Below are 18,011 nucleotides of genomic sequence, written 5' to 3'. Positions count from 1 at the left end.
ATGATGGGTTTCAATAGCCATCTCCCCCAGCCTTCCTCACTCTGTCTTCCTTCTGAATCACAGAATTCATTGCTTCCAAATGGGATGAGAGCGATAACTGCTCATGAGCCACACAGCCTCACCTTAGACAAAGGGAGCTAATTAGCACCATAATGTCTCTTTATGAGTCCAAGGGAAGTTTGGAAATAAATTAACAGCTGCGGAGGTGGCTGGGGGAAATCAAGAGCTGGATGATGTTGTAGTCCAGTTTGGCCAAATCCTGATGCCACAGAGGTCTCTGGGAGGCTCACCACTCTTAACATCTGTTTGAGCTGGATGAGATTAGGAGCTGGGAGGAGGTTAAAATAACTCACAAGTGCTGACCTTTCTGGGAGATCAGAGCCATTTACATGGTATAAAGTGCTCCATACACATCAGGGAAGTCCCCCATCTTCTGTAGGGTGCTCCATCTTTCTGCAATGAGCACATGGTCTCCCCATCATGGAGAGAAATGAGGATACTCCTTACTGCTCTGCTTATTATGAGGTGGGGTTCATTCTTCCTCTGTCTGTCCTTTTTTTTTTTTTTTTTTTTTGGTTGGTTGGTTGGCTTTTTGTTCTAACCTCATTTAAAGAATGGGACCATCTGTTTTATTTAAGTGGTCTCTGGATCAACTTTAAATCACTCTGAATGCTTCTGCTTGTTATCCTTTAATCCACTTCTTCCTAGCCCAGCTCAGAAGTGTGATCTGAACTGATAACATTCTTGTAAAGAAGGCAGAGAGATCATAGTAATGGGCAGACTGCTATCCCTTTCAAAAACACAACCAATGTGAATCGATTCAGTACTTATTATCTAGATTGGTTATGCAAAGATCAAGATTAATTTTAAAGGAAATTTTAAAGGACAAAAATGTATTTATATCAAAGCAATAGCTTTCAGATATGACCCTCAATCAAAATCAACACAAATTCATAATTGTAAGGCATCTGATCAGACACTAATATCTTTGCCTCAGATATTCTCTGGCAAGTGAAATCGGGCAAAGAAGTTTGCTTGACTTCTCAACCTAAAGGTCCGCATAGTACTCACAGAGAATAGTGCCTGCCAAGTGTCATCCAGCAGAAAGGAGACAGGTTTCAGTCTTGGTGGAGTGAAATGCAGTGGAGGTGGGTTTTTCAGCATAAGCCAACTTCTTGTTCCACTAAGCCTGACTGAGTTTATACCAGTTTACCTCGTAGTTTCAGGTGACCACCTCCTTCACCATTGTAGTGCATGGGTAATACCCCCTTGCAAGGAGAAATTTATATCAATTAATGACCCTATTTATCTATAGAAGAATATATATAATATATATAATATTTTATATACATATATGTGTGTGTATATATAATTATATAATGTGGTCATTGTATAATTAATGACCACAGTTGCACAATGGGATCTTCAATTTAAATATGATGCAATAATGCAAATTCTTCTAACTATCCCAATCAAGAAATATCCTTTATGCTATAAAAGTCCAAAATGGTACATCATGACTGTAATCTCGGATGCCCAGTTGTGTGCAGCATGTTTACAACTCAGTGCCACTGCAGTGTTCTTCTGTGCTACTTGCACATCAGCAGTGCATCTGATTTTGATGCTAGTGTGCTGTGACAATAGACAGTTCACTTTGTGGCGCTGGAGTTATTCTACTTCTCATTTTCATTCTTTTCTATTTGAATCAAATGAGAGGTACTGTCTCTTTTAGGCTGTGATCATTCCAACTATAGCTTTAACAGGGTTCTATAGTGCAGATATCAAACATTTTCTCAGTAATAATAATAATAATAATTTATTTTAAAAAGCCACCATGTCAAATCAACATTTCTCATTCGTAGAATATTTCCAGAGAAACTACATTTTAGTGAATACAAAACTAAAAACACATTCTCTTCAATACAATATTGCTCTTAGTGGAAAAGAGAAACCAAAAAAATTTTCTTTTGAAATTTTTTTTAATTTTTTTTTATTTTCTTAAAATAGCAAAATCAAAAACAAACAAAAAAATACTTATTTATTGCTTTCATTTTTCTAAATAGCAGGAAAGAATTTCTAGTCTGCTGGTATTATAACACCTTAAGAAGGTAAATGATTCTATGATTACTTCCATCATCCAAAGACTGAGCTGAAAAATGTAGTGCTGCTTGAGGAACTCAGCTTTGTAGTTCAGGTTGTTTGGGAATCTGGCTTTGATCTGAGGGTCATACTAATACCTAGGCTATATATTGAGTTCTTTTTAATTAGAATTGGGTACAGTGTCACCAGGAGTCAATGATTTTGTTGCCCTGTGGAAAGCAATAACTTTAGCTCAGAGGGACACCTGCAAAGTAGTGTATGGGCAAGTAAAATCTAAATCAAGCTTCCACTCCAAATAAATTACCGCTCTGGAGACCAGTGAAGGGAGGTACCTGCAGCAACTCTCGCTGCTTAGACATTGCATGAAGAATCCCCTCCACCAGGGGAGCAGCATTATCAAAGGGTCTGTCACTCCAGCTCTGGATTAATGCCTCCTTTCACCACTCTGTCTTTGTCACTCTTGTCTCAAGTGAGTCTAAACCAGCTCTCAGGACCGTGCAATGGAAATCACTCCTAGTGACTGCTGTCCTACTCATCTTTCAGATGAGACAAAGAATTGAAGCCCTGAGTACAGAAAAAGATAGGATATTTCGCAAACGGGAAGGGATGTTAGTCTTGGTCTTCTGGCCATCTTCCAGAATGGGTAATTACATCTCTACCTCGCTCAAATTCCCTCTGCTCGACAGTTTTAATTGGACAGTAGTTTCTTTCTCACTTGTCTAAAATCCCAGTTGGGGTGAGGACAATACTGGTTAATTCAACAGCTATTTTATTTCAGGAAAGCTATACAGATTTCCTTCCTCAAAAAATCTAGTTTGCTTTTCAAACTTAGGAGTCATCATACCAAATGCCCTGATCTCACAGAGCCCACAACAAAGAAATCCTTCCTTGACTTCCAAGGTCTAACCTAATGCCATGTGAAAATACCACCTTGAATGGCTTGATAAAGATCAACATCCTCTGAACTCTGCTTTGCAGTCATGAAGAGAATGAATGCTAAGGCAAAATGCCCAACACAGAAATCCCATTCACATGGTAAAACTTGCAATGATACTTTGAATGGCCAGTTGGGAAGTATTCAGCAGTACTTATTAATTTAAGTATTTTACTTGGTGTACATGGCCGATGTTTTCAACGGTATTTAATGGTATCTGCACAATCAGAGCTCTTACACTGAAGAGCCTTATTCACTAGAGTTCCAATGTAACAAGCCATTTTCAAATATTTTTGGCCCAAAATCTTTAAATGGCACCATTTGAGCCAACCGCGAGATCAAAGTCCATTTCTATGAGACGGACATTCCTGCAGTAAAGTGCTTATATGGAACCTCCTCAGTATTGAGGTGCTTATGTGCCTACCTCCATTGAGCCATTAATTAAGCTTAAAGTGAAGCATGATCCGAATGGCTTTGGTGAATTGGGTACACATTCATCAATTTTGCAAACAAAAGATATCTAACCATTTATAGAGATAAGTAACCTGAGTCAGAGAAGACATATAGAGCTGGCAGTTAAAGAAAAATCAGGCATACATTCTGCAAGGGAATATTTTCACAAAACTTTTCCTATGAATATTGTTCTGGTGAAAGCAGCTTTCCCTCATGCTGTGCAGCATTATTTGGTCTTCTGAAAACACTGTAGTTAATTTGTGTACACTCTCCATTTGGAGAGCCATAACTAATGGGAACCAGTCCCAACAACCAGGGAAAAGATTTGTTTTTTCTTTGCCTTTAAATGAAATATCAATAGATGGATATTTTATTTTTAGTTGAATATGAAATTTCACAAGTGACCTGTCAAGTTCCCATTTTCAAGAATGACTTTATTTCACAAGTCAAGACAGGTTGGGAAATTAGTTTTTTCCACAGAGGACTCTGATTAGGGATTACAAAGTGAGTGTGGTGCAGGGTGATTTTTCCTCCATCTTTTTCCTCACCCTGCCAGCCTAGAGAACATCTGACTGCTGACTAAGGGGAGCAATTCATTACTGCACACGGGAGGGGGACCAGAAGTAAGATAGTCATATTAAGTGGAGTTGCTGGCCCAGGAGAAAATTGGGAAAGCATAATAATACTTAGCCCTTATATTATTCTTTTCATCAGTAGATATCAAAGCACTTGAAAAAGGAGGTTGATTTGATGGGAAGGGAGATAAATGATAAATCCAAGTAGGCTATTGCAGAGGTACCAGCAGGAATGCTCACTTTCATAAAAGGCTCCTTTGACTGTGGTTCTGCAAGGCAGAGAAATAAACAGGTCTTTTCCTCAGTAAAATGCAGATTAACACGTCTCTCAAAGTATATTTCAAGCAATGTTGACTTACCTACTGTAACTCTTGTGGGTGTTGTGGAAATGTAGTGTCCAATACAACAACTGGAGTGCAAGAGGGAAGCTTATGTATTACTGATAAATGACCAGGCAGACAAGACCTATTGCCTTTGTCAGCGGACAACAGCTGATTTACGCAATGGTTTAACTGCTCGTGGAAGCAATAAGTGGTCCACACAAAGGGCTTTGCAGTTTCTACCCCATTGAAAATTGGGCCCATTCTGTGATATTTCTGTTATCCAGTAGATTATGGGGAGTCACTCGAATTGAAAGCAGTCTTCCAGCTCTTTTAGAAGAAAAGCATTGTTTGTCTCCTCTGCTAGAAGTCCTGCACTGCGTGGCCTGATAGAGTTCACTGCCAGACTTCCTTCAGGCCATGTGAAAGGGCTGCATATGACAAATCAGATACAGAAAATATCAATTCCAAAGTCAATCTTCATATTCAAGAGCAGAGCAGCATCTCTACTGGCTGCATGTCTTAAACTGTATATGTGTGCATCTCATTGCAGTAGAAAAGCTCCCTTTTCTACTCTTTGTAGCATGTGCTACAAAGCTTGCTTGTTTCTGTTTGCCAATGGCCTTTCCGCCCTGTGTTTATGATAGTGGTGTTCAAAGAGGCCCGAAGTCCTGCTCTGACAGGCAACCCAGAAAAACATCTCATAAGAGGCAGTCTTAGATCCTATTGGGTCAAACGGCTGCTGTGCAGTCACTACAACTCACATCAGGAGCGAAGAACACTCCAGGGACAAGAACTTCATATGGAGGTTACCGATATTTTCATAATGCCATTTACAATAATAGCTTGGTTTTCAAAAATGTGAGAGATCAGCAATTTCCCGAGGTGCAACTCCAGACATAAGACTTCCAGAGCAAATAGAGATAGAAAGAAAAAGGAAGGAGAAAAAAACACACCAACTTATTCATATTTGTCCATCCTGCTAACTAGAAAAGGTCACATTTTCAAAACCCATTTGCAGAGGTAAATACTTGTTCCCCTTACTCAGTCTGAAAATCCTCCGTGTTGTGCTAACCATGCTGCAGCTCTGCTGTACAGCAGCAGCTTTGAACAGCCCAATCTGCTGTGGACCATTGCCTCCCCCCAATACAGCTACAAATAGGTTTAAATCATTAGATTCAGGTTACCAAACAGTCTCTTGGATCACAGTTAATTAAATGAGTGTTGAAATCTAATTAAGGACTGGTCCAGGTGATAATTAGGAGGAAATGTATGCATTAAAATATTCATTTGTCGATGAGCTGCAATTAAGAGTGTGATTTGGGGAAGGATCAATAACTACATCATGTGATGTAAAAAAAAAATGAAAAGTTGCCCAGCCTTGAGCAGAAATGCAGGAAAATCTTGGCTAGTTTTCTTTTTCTTCTCCCTTCATAGAATCATAGAATCACGAGGTTCGAAACGACCTATAAGATCATCCAGTCCAACCATCTCCTCATCACCATTGCCACCACTAGCACTAAACCATATCACGCAGCATGTCATCCAGGCACCTCTTGAACACTGCCAGGGACGGCAACCCCACCACCTCCCTGGGCAGCCATTCCAGTGCCTGACCACTCTCTGAGAGAAGAAGTTCTTCCTTATGTCCAACCTAAACCTCCTCTGATACAACTTGCAGCCATTTCCCCAGGTCCTGCTCGTTGCCTGGAAGAAGAGGCCAAATCCCTCTTCACCACAACCTCCCTTCAGGAAGTTGTACAGTGCACTGAATTCTCCCCTGAGCCTCCTCTTCTCCAGACTGAACAATCCCAGCTCCCTCAGCCTCTCCTTATAAGACTTGTGCTCCAGACTCCTCACCAGTTTTGTTGCCCTTCTCTGGACACGCTCCAGGACCTCAACATCTTTCCTGTAGTGAGGAGCCCAAAACTGAACACAGTACTTGAGGTGCGGCCTCACCAGTGCTGAGTAGAGGGGGATGATCACCTCCCTGCTTCTGCTGGCCACACTGTTTTTAATGCAGGCCAGGATGCTGTTGGCCCTCTTGGCCACCTGAGCACACCTTCATCCTTGTGTTCTGTTTTGCTCTCATAATAACTTTTGAAGACTGCTCTCCACCCTTGAATAGAGCATTCATCTCTCCTTACCTTTGTTTTCCTGAAGCACTTCTTTCAACCCCTTGTTCTTCACCACATTGTTCAAGTGGGTTATAGATTTATTAGAGAAAGTAACAGGTCAAAAAGATTCTTTGCCAACGAAAATCACTTCTTCCTGGAGCAGGCTGCTAATCTAGAGGAACATCACTCATTGCATGGCCTTAGATTATTTTCTATTTCAGCAAGTTTATTCCTCAAATTGTTATTCATAACTGAGAATCTGGAGAAACTATTGAATATGCAAAACTTGGATTTACATATATGTACGTCTGTAGCTGCAGTTTACTAAGCTGGTTTGATATGGACCAGCTCTGCTTTCCCTGAGACTGTTTTTTCCAGTTGCAGGTACATAGATGTGTATGTAAGAAAGTTAAGTACACTCTCTCTATGCAATCCCACCCAATCTCACTCCACTGGAAAAAAATGGCATTATGCTCTAGACCAGTTCCTCTGGCACAGAACTGGTGTTTCCCCACTGCCATAGCCAGAGGCTGAGCTGGCCATCTCCCTGCTGACTTTATTTCCATCAGAGAATACCAGCATGTCAAAAGAGAAGTGTACCATGGGAGCATAATGATTTCAGCTTCTCTTTTGTCGGTCTTCTGACAGCTCACCTGCCCATCTCCCCAGGCCCGGTGGCAGCCCAGTTCCTGAGGCAACTGTCTGCCTGCTGTCAGGGTTGCTGCCAAATCCCCCTTCCCCACATCTGTCTTCCCCCAGGGGGACCACAGTGTAGGGAATCAAGCAACCCATGAAGTGGGGAAGTCCTTGAATCCAGCCAAAACAATATCAGTGCCTGCCTTCCTAAGCAGATCTATTTCTTCCCATCTCTACCTCCTACCAGAAATCTGAGAATTGCAGTTACTGATCTTTCATCTCATTTTGAGAAGGTGAGGGATTTTGTTAATTCCCAAAAGCTCTACATTTTTCACAGACTTCTGCAGCCAGCTCCGATGATCATCAGTAGCTCTGTACTAGCATTGCCTACAGACAGAACCCAAATATTGTGAACTGGCCTGGATTTAACAGTGCTGAATAGACGCTGCTTGTTGATGGGACTTATGCGCTATCCAGCAAACTGATTCTTGCCTCTAAGAACAGGGCTTTCTCACTGAACGTGGAGGTTGCAACACAGCACAATGTAAAAGGATGATCTGGCTCAGGGGTCCAGAACGCACAGAGCAAACAAAGTCCATCAAAGTAAGTCAGTTCAAAATCCCACAATATATATCCATCAAAGGTTTCTACATTTTCCTGCACTGAGTCCGTATCCCCATCCTCTGATGAGAGCTAACAGACCAGAAGATTTTCTAAAGGTTGAAAAAATAAGGCAACAGCTTTTGCAGAGAGAATATTTATAACACCCTGGAAGTGTGAACTTTGGAGGACACTAGGAACAGTCCTCCGGAGTCCTTTCCTTCCTATACTCTCAGTCTGTTGCAAAAGCTCCAAACCAGAAGGCCAGAGAGGTTGTGTGGGAAAAATGACAGCGTCAGCAGGATCCTACACTATCAAATCTGTGTGTGACATATGGATTGCATGAGCCAGTGTATATCTATCTCTTGGCTAATCCTTTTCTATATCTCTTTTGTTTTCTGTCCTGCAGGGAGCCTCTTCAAGCCTGGTGGTGAAGTTTGCAGATACAGACAAGGAGCGTACAATGAGGCGCATGCAGCAAATGGCGGGACAAATGGGCATGTTCAACCCCATGGCCATCCAGTTTGGAGCATATGGCGCCTATGCACAGGCAGTAAGTATAGACATTGGCTCCATGCACGTTTACATGAAGAGGAAGAGCACCTAGACTGCACAAAAACACAAGTGAGCAGAGAGATAACCGATGAGAAGAAGAGGAACCAGTAATCAGGCCCATGCAAGACACTTCTTGTGGGATCTAAGCCATTGCTGTCAAATGCAAACACAACTAGCCTTTGAATATTTGGATAAAATAGGCCCTGAATTTAGCTCATGTGAGTTCTCTGATCCATGTCAGTACCATCCAGCCCCAGAGAAGGTTTTAAAGGGCATAAATAGCTCTCCCCTGATACCAGCCACACAGATTGAGTTGAACTCAAAGTTACTTGAGGGTAACTTTGGCGTGATCATGGGATAACATGGCAGCTCTTGATGGTAGTTCTTTTAGGTTCAAGGAAGCAAGCTATACAATATGGAAATGGATAAGCAGATAAAAGCACGCATACAGCGCTGATTCCTCATAACAATATGATTTAAGCACACTGGGAAAACACTTCAGCTATTCAGTATGTATTGTTATATCAGGCATCCATTCCTAAGCTGTCCCCTGGACCTCTGGGACAACCCATGACTGAAGAAGGAGCTGGATTCCTGGCATAACCACGGATTTTGATGCCTTTAACATAAATGGCTTTACTTAGGCTACAATTAACAAGGATCCACAAGACAAGCAACTTGGTAACTTGGTCCCTTTGTCACATACTTTAGAAGAAAGTAGAATGATCCCTACAGCAGGCAGATATAATACTATCAGGTGACTTTGGATATCTTTTCTGGCACAGATTATACATTTGCAGGCAGCAAAAAGTATACCTAGACGTTTCATCCATCTGGTGATAAAATATGACCCTCTTGTGCTCCGTACTGGATATGTGAGCAAGAAACCTATTTTGTAAAATAATATCTTCCTTAATCAGTGAGACTTGCCTTAGGTAATACAGGTCTAACTCCAGAATCTCCCCAACGTACCAGTAGTTCCTCTACCACATTGATCACAATGCCGTGCTGTGTTGTCTGTATATTTAATTGTCATATACTGGCATCACGGACTTCCCATCCCATCCACAGGTTCTTTTTTAAAAAAATAGACAGCCTACAAATATTCACTATTTCCTGTGTGCCATGTGCTTTGCTGAGCACTTGATACAACCCAGCGCTTCCCTCATGCACAGTCGTGAGGACATACTGTAGGAGCTTCACAGATGCTCCCACTCTCCTGGTACTATTATGGGCTTTTTTTATTCTCTCATTAAGCAATTTCATTTTTTCCTTCTATTTTTCCCTGTTCTTTTTGTTATTCTCAAAGACAATGGAGGCCTCAGCTGCCTCTTCCCTGGTCTCCTGCTCTCCTCACAGACTGAAGAGCTGCCCCCTCCCTAACCCAGCTGTGTTTAACTGTCCTCCTATCTGGACAAGGCTGCAGGATGGGAAAAAGACAGTAAATCCCACATGAGCCCTGGCCAGTGGCCAGCAGCCTGCCAGGTGGGTGCAGCATTTGTTCCCCCATGTATTAAGGGAATAAACATGAAGGGAGCCCTTGGGCAGCTGAGGACGCACATCTGCAGAGGCTGTCAGGCAGAAGATGTGACTGCAGAATTACACTACAGGCATTGATCAGGCAGCTGGAAAGGTAATAAGAACACTGCTGTCCTCATACTCTGGACATCTCTTCTTAACTGCGCTCTTCTTAGCTACATTCATTTTTAATCTAGAGTAATTCTTATAATTGCTATTATAAAAGAGTCAGCCCAGAGTTATAGAGATACAAAAGAGGATGAGGTCTGCACCTTTATACCACAAAAGTTCTTCCATCTATTTCTCACTAGACAATACCATTTTGAGGATAGGTACTTGAGTGAGGTTTTATCTCTGAAGAAAAACTGAGAACAATTCCTGGGTCGGCTCCTGCTTCCCTTGAAACCAATGAATATTTTTCCTATTGAGTTCTGTGAAAACAGTATTGGACCCATATTCTTTTTCTTTTTCTTTCTTTCTTTTTTTTTTTTTTTTCTTCCTGCTGGTAAGTATGCAAATAAGAGGGAAAGAATAAATTTTAGATCTTGGACCATAGGATATGACAAGCTGGTGATACCAATTACCCTGGAGACTTCAGAGCTTTCTAAATGATGGGATCACATTTCTTTGTGGTGCCTGTACACCCAGAGTGTGCTCAGATGCTGTCTCTCAATCAGCATCCCTATCTATGTCTCTTCCTATCTGCTTCATCTCAGAGTCTCATACAAAAGGAAAGGAAAGAGAGCTGAAGCTGTGTGACGTTCCCTCGGTCCTGATTAATCCACCTTGGACTGCTGGCTCTTAGATATCAGGGTGATTGGCACCTCGTAAATGCCAGCAGGAGATGGAAAGATCGATAGTGAGAGAGTGACTGGGAGAGGGGGAGAGGACGAGGGCAGTTTTATTCAGCCCAAACTGAAGTTTAAGAGCAAAGGCAAGTCAAGAAAAGGAAAAATGAAAACACAAGTGCAGGACAGTGGTGACAGCTGATGCTATTGCCACCAGCAACTTGTGTGACCTTGGGTGAGTCATTTGATTTCCTAGACTTAGATGATGACCGGATTTGTTTATTTTCCAGTCTCCCTCAGGGACATGGCTCTCTCTCATGCCATTCCTCCATGGGTTTTCACACACAGACCTGGTGATAGTGCAAGTTTAAGAACTGCCTCAATGCTTCACATTGCAGCCAGGACTACCATGAAGCATAGGCTTTCTGAACTGTACTCTTGCTATGTCCTCCCAGATATCCCACTGCAATCCAGCAGTGACTGACATCACCATAAAAGAGCTCCCAAGCAGTCCTACTGCTGGTTAACAAGCTGTTTCTAATGGCCATTCCCATGGAGGAGGTTGCATTGTCCCAGGGCAGTGGGCTTCTCCCCAGAGAGGCATCCTCTGCCCACCCATATCACTGGGGCTGAATTAGCTCATACAAAAAGGTTTCTATGTGTCAGTGTGACCAGTGCAGCAGAAACCCTCATGGTGCAGTTGTCTGAGATATTACCAGGCAGCGCTGGATTTACAAATTAAGCAGCATCTCTGGGGAGAAGTGGCAGGGGGTCTCAGTCCATTAGTATTTGACTGACAGTTGTTAGTGTGCTACCAAGACTGCTCTGGGCCCAAGCTCCTCTTTAAGTTCCTTCTTTTGCAGCTCAGCAAATGGCCTTGTCATGGTTCACTCCCCACTGCTGCTCTTTGCCAAGCCTCAGCTTAAGCAACCTTAACCTTGATAGCAGCGATAGCCTTGTGTTGGCCACGCCACTAGTCCTCACATTCAGTAGCCATATGGCCTCAGCTTCAGAGGCAACAAAACCAGGAAGCAAAGGAGATTCTCCTCTTCTCCTCTATGTGTGTGCTTTGTCTCCCCATCATGTGCTCCCTGCAAAAAAAAAAAAAAAAAAAAAAAAAGCAACCAACAGGACAAAGCTTGGCACAAACTCCGTGAGCTGTTTCAGTAATGCAGAGAGTCACATCAGACCCACCTCACCTCTTCTGTATGCAGCTCAGAGCAAGTCAGCTTTCATGGCTATCCAAAGCTCCCAGAGCCCCTTTACTAATTTGTTTCAGTTTGTTTGGGTTGTTTTTTATCCCCCAGCAATATCTTCCCATATTCATCTAGCTTCTCTTTTTTTTATGAGGCAATTAATTATTTCAGCTCACTCTTGTTTAGAGCACCAGCCCTTTTTATGTCCTGTTACCGTGGATCCACATCAGCTGGATGTAGGTAACTTTCTGTAGTCTCCCTGAAGCCAGCTTGAGATACAGGTCTGAACTCAGCCTGGGGATGAGGCCGATGCTGAATAGCACCAGCTTTGCTCTGCTGCCAGAAGAGGCACATATTCCATCCGGTACAAAGCATCTTCTTAGACCCCATAGGGTGGCCAAGCCTGAAATCACGAGCAGTTAAAGTAAAAGCAGACTGTGAACTATAGTAGTACAGTCCAAGCCCAAATATGCACCACTGGCTAAAGTTCCTCCAACTCTTCTTTCTGTGAAGGAAGTAGCAAGTACTTAGCAGCTGTCTGTTGACCCACCGCAAACAAAAGGAAACATGCAGAGACCAAAAAGGGTCAGGGAGATGGGAAAAAGCAGAAGAGAACACTAAGAACAAAGGAAGGAGCCTTGGAAAGTGACAGATAATGTATAAATTATTTAATTTTTAAATTATTTAAAGTAAGATCAAAGTCATAAATCAAGTTTACATAAAAAATAGGGTGGGAGTGTTAGCCACAGTCTCCTGGCCAAATTCCAGCTGTGGGACTGATTGCTTCCTGCAGCAGGGGACAGGCAGAGATTTAGTGAGAGGAAATGGACAGACTGGGGACAGGGGCAGCACAGACAATAGTAACATTTGCTCTTTGGCTTGGAACAAATCCTTTCCCTTCAGTAAATCCCAGCTCCCCTCACTCTGAAAAAGTGCAAATGGCTGCAGCTCCCGAACTGCAGACAGTAACTGCAAGGAAACTGTGAACATCCAGCATTGCATAGATCACAGTCATCATCAGAAGTGCTTACCTCAGTCATCCTGATGCTGTCCATTAAAGCCCACCAGCCCACTTTTGCCTCCCTGCCCAGCTCCCACAGAAATGAAACGGCATTCTCATGAATGACCTGAAGAGGTGCTGCAGGGAAGAATCTTTTTTTGAACATTTTTTCAATGCATACTGTAAAATTAATTTGTAAAGATATTTAAAAGAAATCATCTAGCCCTTAAAAAACACGGAAAAATTACTTTACATAGATAGACAATCTTGTATATATAATTGTTATTACATTTCAATGACCAACATAGTGTCATATATTTGTTAAATACTGCTAGTTATGCAAACTTGTTATTCTGATCAATTGCAGAAGAGGAAGCTATTTTGAACCCATGGTACTTTGCAGCAGGATGAATACTTCGTATCTGATTGTCATTTTCCTGGTAATTCAGAAAAATTGAGCAGCAGGGAATGAAACATGACATGGCCATTTGTAGATCTGGGCTGCAAGTACATTTATATTTTTTTCAGATTCTTTTTTTTTCACAGTTATCTGAAGTTAGAAATCCAGACTATCATGTATCATTATGAAAAACACCAGGACATATGAATCCAGATATTGCACTTCTTTTTTTTTTTTTTTTTTTTTTTTTTTTTTTAATCTTAATAAAATTTAAATAATATTTTCAGAGCAGATTTTTTTCTGGGAATAAATTTTTAAAAGGAAGGACCTTCTGAATTTTCTCAGAATAACTGAAGGCTTCAAGATATTTTTTCAATAACCAGATAGATAAAGAAGTCATGAATTTATCAGTTCTATGATTTTACCAAGTATGAGTCTTCTTACTGCTTGATTGATCGCTTTATTTACCTCTTTCTATCACAAGGATATCATAAGGATTAATTAGCTAAGTGTTTTGTATAGATCGTTAGAGGTGAGAAGCGTAGGATGCTTTATTACTTTTATTATTATTACAGAATGAAGAATATGAAAAGTCAAACAAAACGTCAGGTGATTCAGAGACAGGAATAGAAAAAAAAAGAGAAGGTCATCAAATCATTCAGAGAAAGCCTTCACCAAGGGCAGTGATCATGCTATTTCAACAACAGTGTTTCACGAATAATCTTTCTTCTGTCTTCATCTTCACATGTGTTTCTGTTGGGGTGTGGGGAAGTTTGAGTTGAGCATCCTTGTCCTGTCAGTGGAAGGAGCTTTTGGCCTTGAGGAAATAATCTCAGCTCTCCATGCAAATGTTGGTCCTGTAGAGAAAGGATGATTTTTCCTTAAGTGCAGCTGCACAACCCTGCTGATTAACAGCCACTCAAGCCCTAGGTGGCATTCCTATTCCCACCACCACCTCTGGGCCACATCTCCGTACATTCCTCCAGACTGATAGTGACCATGAAGGGATGTACTTGTGGAAAGAAACTGGCAGAACGCACTTTGTTTCTGTGTTATGTGTTTAATGCTCTGCTCGTGTCCCTGAGCATTATGCTCAACAGTGTCAGACATGCATCTGTCCTGGGGCACGGATTGCAGCAAGAGATTGGGAGGCTGTTGCACTTGTTAGCACTGGTAACCTCTTGTTTTGGTGCAGTTGTGCTCCAAAGCTGCATCCTTCTCTATTTTTTGTCTTAATCTCTTAGTGTAGGATAGAATGGAAAACACTGTGGGAGGTATCTACTCATCCATTGATTATAAAGCTGACTGCAGTTCAGCCACCTCTGTTTGAGGTAGCAAAAAACATATGGCATGAACCTTCCCACCATTTCCTAGACACCAACCATCATGTGTTACTCCTCTTTATGCCTCTGTGGCCTTACCAGTGCCTCTCCAGCTGCCTCATTGATTCTCAGGCCCTGGGACAGGCAGTGCAGGCTGCTGTTTCTATACATCAACCAGTTTGGTACTCTCCTGCTCTCCTCAGAAGATAAATATTTGAGCAATAAATAACACCAGGTTGGAGGAATTTTGTGGAATGAATCCATAAAATCAGATGGGAAAAAGCTCTAAATGCTGAGGCAAAGATCATGCCAAGGAAGTAAGAGAAGAAAAGGAAATACATCCTTTCAGCTGAGGAAAGAAATAGCTCCCTTCCATCCCCTTGGAACAGCCTAAGATAATAAGGCTGCTGCCTTTCTGATTAGTGCTCTGTGGCCCCAGCTCAGGCAGGGAAAATCTGCATTTCAAATGGCATATTTTAAAGTACACAATACCCAGGGGCCCTGCTGCTATTGATTTGCCTCTGGTGGGGTCACTGCCTCACTTTCTACAGCTTTATTAACTGGGATCATACACTGGGCCTCTTTCAAAGTGAAAAGAGAGTGGATGGGACATTTGTCTTTGGGGGGAGCTGGGGATGGAGAGGGGTGACTTTTGTTTGAGCTCACTTGGGATTGCTTTGGTGGTTTTATGAGAAAGACCAATGACCCTCACAGGACTTGAGGTCTTTGTCATCAGCTTCTTTCAAGGTGAGAGAGTTTCCATCCTCCAGCCTCCACAGTACTGCTGCACTTGGCACTATAACCACCAGAAGATGATCTGGAAAGGTCCCGTTGTCCTTCCCTTGTGGTGCTTTTATCTATGAGTACCTTAATCTAATAGGGAAGGAACACTTCTTCAATGCACAAATGGGAAACATGAAAGCAGAAAGGTGGCAGGAGCGTCACAAAGGGCTGTGATGTCTGTAAATACAGTTAATATTGGTGTCCTCTCTCAAGCCACTTAGCCAGGGTTAGTGCCTGTGTTCAGGTTTGGGATGCTATACTCCTTCCAGCCTTGGAGGATATCCAGATGTACCCCATGGGGTGGCTATGAAAGCTGTCGTGATGTGTGTGTCCTCTGGGTCATGCGGTACAGGTCCCCAGCTCAATTGTTCACTATGCTAAGGGGTTTTCCAGGTCTCCAGGACAGCTCAGGTATCCCCAGAGCACTGAGCATTGAAGAAATGGGTGGCTTCTCCCTGCAGGATGCCTGCTATCCCAGAAGCAACTGAACCTAGTTTCCCAAAACACAGTTAAGAGCCTTAATTACTACCTTATTTTTTTCTGCATTAGCTTTTTAACTCTAAGCTAAAATTAACCTATTTGCTCCTCCAACTCCTGAGTTTCTATGAGATTATGACTAGTTTTATCTGAATGCTTTTCTGAAACACACCAGGCTTTAAGCTATAGTCCATGCACAGTAGTAAGAAGCAGTAATAAGAAGGTTAGGAATATCCCACACAAAGAGAGAAAATACCTTCTTTCTGAAGATCTATAACAGAATGCCATGCATGCATGGCATTATACTGCACTAAATAGCATGCATGTATCAATGTATAGTCTCCCAAAATGCATCTTCCTGTGCAAACTTTAAGCCCTCTGAATAGACTAGAAGTCAAACACCATTGGCAAACCAGGAGGAGCACCTGCCATTGTAGAGTTAATGATGAACATATTATTGACATCCATAAGCAGGAATAGAAGTTGCACAAGCCATAAATAATGTCACAAGTGATTGTTTAGCTCTGCTGAGTGCAAAATGGAGATTGTCTTTGAAGCAGCACAATCGTTTGTACTACCATTGGTAACAAAATGTCACATAGGTACAACCTTGGGTCTCTTGCAGCATAGGTGAAACACAAACAAAAAGAGATTAATACTTTTATTTTAAATGGTTGGAAAGTGCCATCCAAAAATATTTGCTGAGGGTCAAGCAAAGGGTAGGAGTGATTTCACCTGGCTGTGTCACTATGTGCAGCAGAACAGATCACCTAAGGCTCTGCATGCAGTTAGTGGGGAGAAACAAAGCTGAAATTCATCTGCCCAGAGGCAACTGGGTACAGAAGGGAGAGACAAATCTTGGCCTAAACTCTTTGCCTGTTATCACATCAACAGCAATAGGTGACCAGCTCAGAGGAAATGCCATCTGTATTTAGGTTACTGAATCTGACAGAGGGAAATGCCAAAATCATAGTCTCCTTGTCTGCCTAGAAGCCCTAAGGAAAGTCTCTGGTTCAAATACCAGGCTGTTATCTGTCAGCCAGACTGACCATGGCACACACATGTAGGTAACTCCATGTTTTTTGTGTGCAGATTTGGAGGAACACAGAAAAAAGTTAGCAAAGGCCAGACTGCAGCTGAATCAAGCACTTGCAACTGCATCCATCTCAGAGAGATGCTGCTTTGGTCAGCAGTGCTAAATAGATGCTACAGGCACAGATCTTGGCCATCATTTCTGCAACCAGATAGTGGCATCCTCAGCTGTCCCCAGGTAAAATACCAGCACAGAAAATGAAATATGGATCAGTACACCCAGTGCTGGAGTCAGTCCAATGTTAAAGATGGATGGATTTCCCTTTCCTCATTCACTTTATTGGCATACTTAATAAAATCACCTGCTTGGTACCCCATCTGGAGAATAAACTCCAATGATGCCTAGAAACAAATGTACTCCTTAAAGAGGAATCAGCTTTGTGCTATAATAGAAAAGATTGTCTAATCACTCCATCAGTAATTACAAAGAACAGGATACCACTAATTAAAATGTGAAAGTGTCTTATGCAGTGTACAATAAAAAAGGGTAATTAACAATCAAAGGGGAAGCCACCACCTTGGCACTAATCTGCATGAGGCTATGAAAAATAATAGTACTCAGCTCTAGTACAGCAATTTTCATCTGTACATCTGAAGGCACCCCTACGTGAGGAGATAGATATCCTGTGCACCAGTACATAATAGCTGGAGAAATCAAGGCAACTATACACAATTTGTCCACAGTTATACAGCAGGTCAGTGGCAGAGCATCCTTTAATTTTGACTCTTCACAGGCGATGACAAGGAATTTTTCAGCAGTTGAATGACAGCAATGATTTAAGGGATTTCTTCCAGTGTGTATATGTATGAGCAGCTAATTCAGCTAATATTTCAATGTTAAACAGTAAGGAACAGATTTTGTTGTGACTTTGTCGGAGCTTTATCAGACTTCACGACTTTAAGATCTATTTAATGCTGAACAGTGTATCCTGTGTGCTTAAACAACAACATCAGAGAGTGATTTCTTGATAGAGAGTGAAATCACAGAGAGAGTAAAATTCATTCTGTAGACAGCAAAGACATGAGTCACTTCTATAATCATTTTGAAAAAAAATAGTTTCCTTCTCCATTATTATCATCAAATCACGTGTTAACAGTGGCTGGGGAATGAACAAAATGAGGTTTCAGACTCTGCTCATCCTCTT

The 18,011-nt window shown here is 41.9% G+C and overlaps 1 protein-coding gene across 20 annotated transcripts in view; it reads left to right on the top strand.

The window, feature by feature from the left end:
- CELF4 (CUGBP Elav-like family member 4) overlaps positions 1 to 18,011 on the top strand; it is a gene marked incomplete at both ends in the record, with an annotated part of 677,504 nt that overhangs the window by 608,542 nt on the left and 50,951 nt on the right. For all 20 annotated transcript variants that reach the window (XM_079548776.1, XM_079548766.1, XM_079548777.1 and 17 more), the window contains one exon: positions 8,145 to 8,288. In XM_079548776.1, coding sequence (XP_079404902.1) covers positions 8,145 to 8,288 — 144 coding nt within the window. The remainder of the gene's footprint in view (positions 1 to 8,144; positions 8,289 to 18,011) is intronic.

This window comes from Tetrao urogallus (genome assembly GCF_951394365.1).
Source record: "Tetrao urogallus genome assembly, chromosome: Z".
NCBI lineage: Eukaryota > Metazoa > Chordata > Aves > Galliformes > Phasianidae > Tetrao > Tetrao urogallus.
The sequence above is the reverse complement of the archived record's forward strand: the minus strand, read 5'-3'. Positions and strand labels throughout refer to the sequence as shown.